This window comes from Lontra canadensis, unplaced genomic scaffold (assembly GCF_010015895.1).
Source record: "Lontra canadensis isolate GAN:19392208 unplaced genomic scaffold, GSC_riverotter_1.0 scaffold2, whole genome shotgun sequence".
In the NCBI taxonomy this organism is placed as follows: domain Eukaryota; kingdom Metazoa; phylum Chordata; class Mammalia; order Carnivora; family Mustelidae; genus Lontra; species Lontra canadensis.
The window spans coordinates 11,704,662-11,716,696 of record NW_022630996.1 but is presented as its reverse complement, the minus strand read 5'-3'; the positions used below and the strand labels follow the sequence as shown (position 1 = coordinate 11,716,696).

Here is a 12,035-nt window from a genome sequence, read left to right as displayed (position 1 = left end):
GAGTATTTGGGTTTTTAATTAAACGCTGCTGGATATTGTACATATTTCCATTAGCTCTTTCTGATTTAGTCTATCATTTTTCTAATTGACATGGGGTCTGAGTCACATGTCCTTGAATCTCAGGTGGCCCATTTTGTAGCTTTGGTTTATTTAGGTTTGCTTGCTTCTGTAAATAACCTGAGGGTTTAGTAAATAACGCCCTGGAGTATTTGCCATTGGGACCTGCTGATTTGCATATGCTCTCGCTTTTCAAATAATCTGCTGATTTTTTTTGTTCCTCTGCCAAACCCGTTTTTCTTTCTGGCCCTTCAGTCCTAAAAGATACAGTTCTTTTGTCTCAGCAAAGTAGAGAAATCCCCCGTAACAATATCGAGAAGTGTGGTGGGGTCCCTAACTAGGACCAAAAGTCATCGGTAAGGGTTTGAGTAACTTAGCCAGCTGATGGCCGACTAGCAATTCTTGTATCACTCCCCAGCAGTGATAATAGCTTGCAGTGTACCATCCACTCAGCCTCACCCAGATCTTGTCTAAACACACTTGTGGGGTAGCTGGTTAGGGCAGAGTCTGTGGCTGAAGGAAAGAACTGGCAGCTACTGGAATGGATCCATTACCTTGGCCTCATTGCCTTAATATTCTAATGGCAGGTTCTTCCATCGAAGCCATGCAGTTCATGCCTACCCTCACTGACTTCTCTCCCCAAACACTTACAGGTAGAAAAGGATTTCTGTTTATAAATATGAAAAGCCAACACCAGTGACCCCTTCCCTTCTCCATCTATCACTAGTTGGTAGTCCCAGGAGCAGAATCCTATCCTTGGCTTGGTTCCTTGTCTAGTGCCCTCTAACTCTTTTCTTCCTTCCCACAGACCAAGAGAGAGGAGCAGAATGGGCAGGCTGGCTGGCAAGCCCAGATTTATTTTACTATAAAGTTTTTACTTAGTGTCCTAGATATCTTTGATCTGGGTCATGGTTGTATTTTTTCAAAGTAGAGATAAAAGAAGCTTCTCGAAACCAAGAGACTATACATCTATAATTTTCTCTGTTCTACAGTAGTCCCCCGTTATGTGCAAGGAATAATTTCCAAGACCGTGTCACAGATGTCTGAACCTACAGATAGTACTCAACCTCTTACGTACTATCTTTTTCCTATACGTAATACCTTTGGCAAAGTTTACTTGTAAATTAGGCACAGTAAGAGACCGATAACAGTAACTAATAATAAATAGGGGGACAATTATAACAATCCACCGTAAGAAAAGTTATGTGGTCTCAGAATATCTCGTGCACATCCTTCTTGTGATGATGGGAGATGACGAATGCCTGTGTGATGAGATAAAGTAAGGTGGATGACATAGGCATGTGATGTAGCATGAGGCTGCTGTTAGTGATACGTAAAGAGGAGGGTCCTCTGCTTGTGGACCGTGGTTGACCATGGATAACTGGAACCATAGATAGCAAGACTGTGGATAAGGAGATACTACTATATTTGCTTTTAAGATGTTACTGTGGCTTCCTAAGTACTAGTGATAATAATACTAGATATTCCTTTGAAGAAATCCTTTGCATTATTTATTGAAAAGCTGATAAATGCTTAAAACTGAAAAAGCTGTAGGGCCTCTGAATTATTTTTCTTCTGCGTATGTCAGCAACCACTTCCCAGATGGCTAATCTGGGCCATATAGATAATACTCAGTATAAGGGCCTTGTGCTAATCGGTAAATAATATGTGGCTTGGAGACCACCGAAGTACATAATACTATCTCCTTTTATCAACCTATGATCTTCGATATATTATTTTTTAATTGAAAAAACTCTCTAAAGTGATATTCAGCACAGCATAACTCTCCTTAACCTGGATTCACCTTTTGATAATCAAAAGAGCGTTTACAGGAGTAGGAGACAAACACAATTATGAAAGTAAAATGAAGGACCTAAATAAAAAATCACAGAACAAGAGGGTAATTCTATTCACTCTTTCATATTTCATTATTTGATAACATCAGAAGATGAATCCATCAGAATTGCTTTGGCAAGTGCAAACAGAAGTGTGCCTGATCAATATTTATTAAAACCTTCAAAATGGGAGAAGGAGTTGAGCAGACTTCTTAATGGACTGAATAATTATTCATACAAATGGGGTTTGACCGAAGGCAGTGCCAGACCAAAGAGACACAGTTTTAATTGTACTGAATTTAAAATGCAGATCTTCCTCTAGCCCTGCTTCAGAAAACTTAATTTAAAAAATTATCTGATGGAGCAGAGAGCGACATGTGAATCCTTAAGTTCCTGAGGAGGAAATTTCAGCCACAGATAGTATAAATTTAGAAGGTATTGCGAAGGTGAGCAGCAAAATTTCTAGCTGAGAGAACCAGAAGAAATTTTCTTCCCATTTCAGGGATTGTAAGTTTGGGAGAGGATCATCATCTCACAAGTGATGGGTCTCTGAGGAATTCCTTTGTTTGGACTGCTTGTGTTTTCTGAAGAGAAATAAAGCAAAGGTCTGGGGCCTGCTATCAGAATACCAGGCTACGTTCCTGAGAAGGATGAACACAGCCCACTTTAGCTTTTAGCATCTCCTCAGAAGAGACCCCACCACCCCCCACCCCCGGTATTACTGACACATGCTGGTTATCCAGACTCGGCCATCAGGTAACTGCGGTTAAGGATAGTGCTGTCCGTGAAAGCAGTGTGTGTGTGCCACTTTCTGTAAAGAAAATGCAGGTAGGTGACCCATCAAGCCTGCACAGGACTAGCACAACAGATTCTCAGGCTCTGACTACCTCTTGAGTGATTTTCTCCTGCCACCCGCTCAGGGAATGTCTACACTGTCTTTTCTAAAGACCACGCTTCTCTTCTGGAATGCCCTGATCCGAACAAAAGCCTGCCCCCAGTCTTGTCAGGAATGTTAAGAACTATCCCTAGAGAACATAAATCCAATTCTGCCAATACCTCTCTGAAAATTATTTCACTTTTCTCTACCTGAGTTTTCTCATTCCCGCAATGGAAATAACTTCCACGATTTCAAATTAGAATTTTCAATCATGTCTGTAATAAACTCTAAGCTCTTTGAAGGGGAAGACAAATGAGAGCAATTATATTATATTTTTAATAAACTAATTTATTCTTCTGACATACGGGATTACCATCCATTTTATTATTGGTCTGGAAAGTACACATCTGAGCTAAGTTTACACTTGTTCAGAATATTTCCAAATCAATCACTGCAGCGTCTCACCTACTACGGTTGAGGGAAAATCAGCATCAGCTAATTCTGATGTGGAAGCCCGTGGTTTTAAAGGAGCAAGCAGAGGATGCTATAAAAGTTTTAAAATCCAAAAATGCTTAAATAGCATCTGCTCTGACCTCTTTGTTTTCAGTTTGGGAAGCAGAAGTCCAAAGAGCCGACAGCCTTTGCCCAAGGTCACACAACGAGTTAGCAGGGAGTGAAAGACTTAACCAGAATCTGAGCTTAGTTGATCTCTTGAGTATTCACTTCTCTCTAAGTCTTCTTTCTGCTCTAACTACCTCTTAATTATTTATGGGATGATTACCTAGTTATGGATTATTCAGTTCCTTTCTTTTCTCTTTCTCCATCTCCCTGCTTGTCACCATGCATACATGCATTCGGTGGCATACCATTGAATGAACAGGAGTTGGATGTTTTACCCAATAATTTAGTGACCCATCTGCTACTGGGTTTTTTTATTCAAGTTCTCAAAATGCTACAACTATTGGCTAAAAAGAATGTGGGGGGTACTGTCAATACTAAGTTAAATTCAGGTAAAATTTTGCTCCTTCAAAACTTAAGTTTAAAAAGTCTACTTCAGAGCCCAATTGTCTTGTTGACATTATTACTTTCAGTATCTCAGGAAGGACTAGATGAAAAAGTCTTTACAATGACATTGCTTAGTTATCCCTCTTCCTCAAGGAAGTAATCAGTCAGAAGGGCAGCCAGCTTTTGGAAAGAAAGGTGACTTTGTCCATTACCCGCTTGGAGGGGCAAAAAGCGAGGAACACATGACTCAATGAAAAAGCCAAAACTCATTTCTGTAACTTCTGGAAGGCTGACTCAGCAGCATGACTTCATTATTCGTTTTAGAGCCCTGAACTCCCAGATCAAATCCAGTGCTATCCAAATATTAACTACAAAATGTGTAAATGAATTTCGAATTACCGAAATACTGGCATATTCCATTACCATAGAAGGCAGAGTTGAGTTAGTACGTGAATTTTATTTAGTCCCTATTACCTGAATCATGACTAAAATTTGCTAGGCAACTTTTCTTTGCAATTAGTACTTCCACTTTCTACCGCTTCCATTATGTCCATATTATGGCATATTCTGCTTAATCTTTGTGTTGAGTCCGTAGAGTCTATATGACATACAGGGTTCAAAGTCCTTGATTGTGAGGCCTTCGACAAATGGCTGTGTGCTCATTTGTGCAGTGTGGATGTTTGCCGTAGCTATGTCAAAGGGTTGTGTATGCCAGTGCACCTAAAATTCAGACCTTTTTTTTTTTTTTAAGATTTTATTTATTTATTTGACAGACAAAGATCACAAGTAGGCAGAGAGGCAGGCAGAGAGAGAGGAGGAAGCAGGCTCCCTGCTGAGCAGAGAGCCTGATGCGGGGCTCGATCCCAGAACTCTGGGATCATGACCTGAGCTGAAGGCAGAGGCTTAACCCACTGAGTCACCCAGGTGCCCCCAGACATTATTATTAACAGTACCTCAATCAAGACAGATTCTTGCACCCAGCATGAGACAAAACTAGGTAGCCATGGAAAATACAGATTTCCTTCAGGGATTTAGGACTCTGGACCCCACCCTGTAAAGGGAGGCAGATGGCAAAGCTTTCCCCGGGGACTGTGGACAGCCCCCAGTTAGCACCTTCTTTCCACCCCCACCCCCAGACTCTCGGGACCGTCTGCAGGTCCAAGAAGGACAGTTGTTGTGTGGGAATTGTTGGTTTTACTGGGGCTTTCTTTCCTCCATTTACAACGAAGAGAGCTGAAACTTGGCAGTAGCTTTCAGAGATGCAGTGATAACTTTTATGATGAGTGTGGCAGAGTGGGAGGTGGAACCAGGGACAAGAGACTAGAAAGGTCTTGCTTCTTGTTTGTGGAAATTTCTGAAGAGTTCTTGAATAAGAAGAGCACTTATATTCCAGATATACAAAGGTATATCAACAGACTATGTACGTTGAAACATACAGACCTGGGGTACCTGGGTGGCTCAGTGGGTTGGGGCCTCTGCCTTCAGCTCAGGTCATGATCCCAGGGTCCTGGGATTGAGCCCCGCATGGGGCTCTCTGCTCAGCGGAGAGCCTGCTTCCTCCTCTCTCTCTGCCTGCCTCTCTGTCTACTTGTGATCTCTGTCAAATAAATAAATAAAATAAAATAAAATAAAAACAACAACACAGACAGATCTATGTACATTAAAAACCAGTAAGTAAAAAAATAATAATAATAATAACAAATAAATAAATAAATAAAAATAAAAACCAGTAAGTAGATGAAAAATGGTTTGACTTCATGAATGTTAAGAGAATATGAGGAGGTAGGTGCAGTCTGATGTTGGTAGGAAGAAAAATCGATGCAACTCTTTTAGGAAGCAGTTTGGCAGCATTGCCCAAGTCCTGAATACTATACTTACCTTTGACTAAATCTGCTTTAAAAATCTATCCTCAGGGGGGCGCCTGGGTGGCTCAGTGCGTTAAAGCCTCTGCCTTCGGCTCACCCCGCATCGGGCTCTCTGCTCAGCGGGGAGCCTGCTTCCCCCTCTCTCTCTGCCTGCCTCTCTGCCTACTTGTGATCTCTCTCTGTCAAAGAAATAAAATCTTAAAAAAAAAAAAAATCTGTCCTCAGGAAAGAAAGTGTTTAAAATTGGAAACAAAGGGGCACCTGGGTGGCTCAGTTGGTTAAGGGTCTACCTTCGGCTCAGGTCATGATTGCCAGGGTCCTGGGATCGAGCCCCACGTCCACACAGGTTCCCTGCTCAGCGGGGTGCCTGTTTCTCCCTCTCCCTCTGTCTCCCTCTCCCTCTCCTTCTGTCCCTCCCCCTTAGTCATGCTCTCTCCCTCTCCAAATAAATAAATGAAATCTTTTTTTAAAACCAAAACAAAAAGCTTTGCGCAGTGGCAGTATCGTAGCCAATGAGGTTTGTCCGAGGCGCGATTATTGCTAATTAAAACCAAAACAAATAAGTAAAATAAAATTGGAAACAAAGTGTCCAACAGTCTGTCAACCCAAATATTTCAACTGTAATAGAGAAAATTGGTAGAACATCACACAAAACAAAAGCTAAAAAGAAATGCAAAAATGTGGTACATCTTTATAACGGACTTCTAGGAGTAATCTTCGTTTCTGCTTAATCTTTGTGTTGAGTCTGTATAGTCTATATGACATGTATGTTAATTTCCCAATCAGAAAAGATTAAATAAACTCCATTTGAAAACTTGAAAAAGGGGGCACCTGGGTAGCTTAGTGGGTTAAGCCTCTGTCTTCTGCTCAGGCCAGGATCTCAGGGTACTGGGATCAAGCCCTGCATCGGGCTCTCAGCTCAGCAGGGAGCCTGCTTCCCCCTCTCTGCCTTCCTCTCTGCCTATTTGTGATCTGTCTCTCTCTGCCAAAAATAAATAAAATCTTAAAAAAAAAAAGAAAAGAAAAGAAAAGAAAACTCGAGAAAGGAGACCTGCCCAGCTTATCAACATGCCCTTCCTATCCTCACTAGTGCAAATATTTGCCAGTGCAGTCAATGGGGAGAAAGAGGTGCAGTTCAATGCCATTAAAATAAAGTAAGAAGAAAAACACACAGGGAGGAGCAGCCCTTTGAAAAAGGGAAGGTGAGGAAGGTATGAGAAAATCATCTGTCTGTGCCAGAACAAAGTACGAACGTTGTCATATTCCCGACTGGGCGCAAGAGACCAGTCTAGGTGACATCACCCCACCGCTCTCTCCTATCCCCCCACCTGCCTCCCTGTCCACTCAGGCCACTTTGGGAACCACTGCACGAAGGTGCACCTCAAAGAGAGAAACCATGGGAGGAAACCACCTCCACCCGTTAGGGTGACCTGGAACTCTGGTTTCTGGAATAGGATCTTTGGTCCACGTCTGGCAGTTGGCTTCTGAATGTCACGGGCTTTGAAGAGACTTGCTGTCCAAGTCATGAGCTGGAAAAGGCCTAAATCAAATGTGTGTTCATTGCTCCCATCCCAGCAGCTAAGCGCTATCTCATACAAAACATGATGCCTGGAAGACACGGCTGCTAAAACGTGATGCCTGGAAGCCACGGCTGCTATTGTAATGCTCAATGATAAAGATCAAGCTTTCATTTTCTTAGAGCCTCAATAAGTGCTGGTAAATTATTTATCCCAATTGGGTTACATGATTTCATTTCACCGTGTCAGTGTTTATCATGGAGGCCCATTCTCATTGTACAGTTTGGGGCATTTTCCTATTTTCTCCTTGGGGCACCTTGTCGCACCCCTCCTCTACCTCCCGTTACCACCGTCGTTGTGCTGATTTAGTGTCATCTCTGCTACCGGGTACTAGTCTGCAAGATGAATGCATTTCATTCCATCTTTAAATATTTATGTTTCTTTATGACCTAATATATCATCATGGTTATGGGTAATTTTTTTTTCCCCTAACTACAGAAAACACACCATCAGTTACCTGTCAATTTTGTTTAATAACTCAGCTTTGCAAATCTGGGACACTGTTCATCTGAGGCTCTTGAGGACTCTTTTAGTCTCTGAGTCCACTTCAGAGTGTCATTCTGGAATTTAGAAAGTTCTTCATTGCACAGAGGATATTGAAATGTTAAGGACTTAAGTGGCTCACCGTTTATCATGTATCACACTGGAGGAACCAGGACTGACTGGAAATCCAGGCATCTTTGTTTTCTTGTTTGCTCCTAGCATGGAACAGTGGTCTCTGTTGAAAACCAGCCGGTATCCCTGGAAACAATTCATCAGATTTTTCTAAAGAAATCCAATTTCATCTGGCTAGGTGGGCTTGAGGTTACTTCTTAAGATAAATGATGAAAATATCAACATCATAATACAAAGAAACCCAGTTCTTTTGGTTTAATCTCAGTCAAAAGCATCAACGTCCACTTGCTGCTTCTTTCTCCTTCCCTAATGCTTTTAGGTCCTTGGCTCAAGGAGATGGGAATGGTTCTGTAACTCTTCCCACACCAGAGAGACTCTGGGTCAGAATCCCAGCTAGGTTCAGGACCTTTGAGAATCACAACAGCTGGGGTGGGTCCTGAGGAATCCGTACTTTTCATAAGCTCCCGAGGCACTTTCTAGCTGGAGAACCACCGGCCGAGAACTGCAGCCACCATGTCCCTTCTAACCTTGAAAGAATCACGGCCCCTGGGGCGCCTGGGTGGCTCAGTGGGTTAAGCCTCTGCCTTCGGCTCAGGTCATGATCCCAGGGTCCTGGGATCAAGCCCCATATCAGGCTCTCTGTTCAGCGGGGAGCCTGCTTCCTCCTCTCTCTCTGCCTGTCTCTCTGCCTACTTGTGATTTGTCTGTCAAATAAATAAATAAAATCTTAAAAAAAAAAAAAGAATCACGGGCCCCCAATTTTCTGTCATTCCGTTAGGTAAGTCTAGATTTCAATATGTGTTCTTTTCCACCAAGTTTTAAAACATGTTCTTAGGTAGTTCCCTAAATGGGCAGCTCTTTCCCTTACCTGTGCATCCGAGAGACACCACATTAGACAATGCAGGGCCTCATTTCTCAAAACGGGCTGGTATCAGGGAGGAAGCCATGGTGTGCCAAGGAACGTGCAAAGCCATCAGATAAAGATGCATCTTCCTACAGTATCAAGTTTTTCTTAAAATTTGTATTTTTAAGTTCCAACGGATGTATTATGGGGTATGGGTAATTCATGTGGGTTTCATGCTGAGCATGAAGCTTCAGAAAGTTTCCTGACCGAATCTGACACTGGGCTCCCGGAAGTCTGCAGACTGGAGTTAATTTGCCTCTCATATTAGAAGTACCTCTGTCTGCCTTCAAGGTTATCTTTGACCAGTGATTTCTAAGTATGTGGTTTCAGGAAGTGAAAGTGAACTCTCATTTACAGAAAACTAGCCCCAAGAGGACCCTCTGCACAAGGATGTTGACCCTTTTGCTGCCTGAAATCACTCATAAACTTGCCAATATAAAATGAGCATTTACTATTCCTGCCATTATTTAGAAGTATTTGTGAAAGTGTATTCTTTTTTTTTTTTTAAGAGTATATTAATTAGAAAAGGAGGTTTAGCAAAGCAGGAAAAGGAATTACTAGCCATGTGAAAAGACACCAGTGCCATTACTGACATTATTCCCATTGTAACAACAATTTATAAAATATTATTGAAATTATGAGCTCCCAGGATATATTCCTTACTACAAGGATAACTTACTTCTCCCAGAGGATGTTCTTTTTATCAAGATGTTCCTGATGAGCAAGAAACAAATTCAAGACTCAAGTTCAATGATCCTGGTAGGTATGCAAGATCCCTTCTTCTCTGGAGTTGCCTTAGGCCTTCCGCCTTGGTCTGCCCTCCACTGAGGCAAAGTGCCTTTCCTTTCAGGAAGAGAGAAGGAAGTGAAGTGTGCCTGGGAAGGCTTCTCAGTTCTTTGCCTAACCAGCTGTGACAGCATCGCTTGGCACAGAGCCTGTACTCAACTTTACCTCCTGGGTAATTTGTAGTAAATATGCAAGTTAGTGTAGATTCCATGAGGGCTAGTGGGGGCATAATGTTGGCTTTAAGAAGGGCAAATGGCTGCCTTCTCCTTTCCTGACCACACCCCATCTTCTCTCCACATTGGAGACTCACTGTAATGCATGTTTCTCTTACGGGTACTACTCTCCTCTCCTTCACCCAGGCCAGTGGCCTTGCAGCCAAATGGATCTCAAGTCTGCAACTTTTTGCTAGAATTACAGCTAATTCCCCCACCCCCAGACCATTCTGTGTACCACTATCACCTTAATCTTCCAGAAGCACAACTTGGATGGTGCTTCCGTTCTCAACAGAACCTTGGGGGGTGAGGGAGGGAGACTAAGTCTAAGGTTCTTTATTAATTTAACTAGCCTGATGTCAGTCTGCCTTCTGGCTTTAACTGGCTTTTCCCACAACTCTGCTGTCCACCTACACTCCCCAGGCCAACCACATTCCCCCTCCCAGGAGGAGTCTCTGCTTCTGCTCTGCTCTTTTCCCTTAATCTAGAATTTCCTTTCTGGAAGCCCTGCCTGACAATATCGTACCCCATATGAAGTCTTCCTTGATTCTTTGCCTTCCCCTCAGCATGGTAGGATTTCTCCTTCCTTTGCTATAAATTTAGAACATTTATACCGCCTTCATGTCACATGGAGCATTATTCTTGTCTGTATACATGAAGAAGGCGAGTTAGAAACTCGGGTGCATATCCCGCCACAGCCCCTCCTTCTTTGGGACGCTGAGCGAGTCCTGTAACTTGGTGCGCTTCAGTTTCCTTATCTGAGAAAAGGCTCCCTAAGTATAGGGAGGGTTAAAAGACGCAGTACTTGGAAATGAACCTCGTCAACAGAAACTCAACCATTATTTCCCTATTTCCGTTATCTTTCCGACTTATCTCTGAGCTATTTGAGGAGAGAGGCCGTTTCTTGCTCATCATTATATACTTCCATGACTATCATTACATTACTATGAATACACTTAATATATCAAATAATGGCTAATATTTACAGACCACATATGTTAGTAGGGCACCATTCCGAGTGCTTTATAGGGATGAATTAATTCTTCTAATAACCCAAAGAGGTAAGTACTGTTATTATCCCACCTTATGGAGGAGAAAACCACACATTTCACAGAGCCTCCAACGAATAAGTAAATGAACGAGGGATTGAATAAGACAAAACCAGCTTTCATGGCGCCTGCCAGATGATTATTTCTCTCCCTCCCGGTGCTGGCCCTACTTCTTTTTCTTTGGAACCTGCTAAGTAAATATAACATTAGGCCAAATCTTGAGTGAACGGAGACCCTGAAAGATGGGAGGTCTCCCAGAGCCTTCATTCATGTTTATTCTCATGGAGAAAGCTCCGCTGAGCTCCAAGAGGACAGAGATCGTGTGTGTCTTGTTCTCCCTTATATTCATAGGACCGAGAACAAGGTCTAGTGATCGACAAATCCCTATGGAATAAGTGATTTATAAACAGCATGTTCATTACCCCTAAAACCACATGACAATGGAGATGGTGAACAGTGTCCCCTCTTCCTTTCCCAGGCAGTATTACGAGATGTTATACAACACGGCCGACGAACTCCTGAACCTGGTGGTGGACCAGGGCGTGAAGTACACGGAGCTAGAGTACATCCACGCCCTGACCTTGCTGCACCGCAGTCAGACTGGGGTGGGAGACCAGACTACCCAGAACACAAGGCTGCAGCGACTCAAGGAGATCATTTGCGAGCAGGCTGCCATCAAGCAAGCCACCAAGGATAAGAAAATAACTACGGTTTAATCGGGCGCTCTGCTGGGGGGGTGGTGGGGGGAGACGAGTGGGGTGGGGGGCACCATTTTTGTTCATTCAGTCCCCTTTGCTTCTTCCTCTGGTATCTTATTGGTTCTATTCGGAGTGGATTTGCTTTTCTCTATGCTGATGCTGTAGTGGAGAGAAGATGTGAGGATTTTTTTTGTGTCTCTTTGGGCTTTTCATATAAACTCTAAAGGGAGTTTGCAGTACAGAATGTTTTGATTTAATGTCTTCTCTAGCGCAGTCGGTTCCAAAGGATGGAGTGACGAGGGTGGGATGGGAGGAAGGTTGTATCAAATTGGACTCTGGAAAAAAAAAAATGAATGCACAAATTACAACTACCAGCAGTCTTTGGAAAGCAGACTGGCACCCTCAGTTTTCGTCCCTTCCTAACACTTTATAGGGTTCTCTTACACAAACAGTAGCTTCTGACTCTCTCGACCCTGTCAGTTTACAATTCAGTGAAATGAGCATATGTGCATTGTCTTCCGTCTCTGTTGCCGACCTCAGATCAGTGACTTGTCA

At 42.8% G+C, this 12,035-nt stretch overlaps 1 protein-coding gene and 1 pseudogene across 1 annotated transcript in view; both read left to right on the top strand.

Moving 5' to 3' along the window:
- Positions 1-11,520, top strand: part of EXOC4 (exocyst complex component 4) — a 726,477-nt gene extending 714,957 nt beyond the window's left edge. Inside the window, exon 18 of the mRNA XM_032868997.1 lies at positions 11,261-11,520. Coding sequence (XP_032724888.1) covers positions 11,261-11,498 — 238 coding nt within the window. The 3' untranslated portion in view covers positions 11,499-11,520. The remainder of the gene's footprint in view (positions 1-11,260) is intronic.
- Positions 6,123-6,204, top strand: LOC116879038 (annotated as a pseudogene).
- Positions 11,521-12,035: the final 515 nt, after the last annotated feature.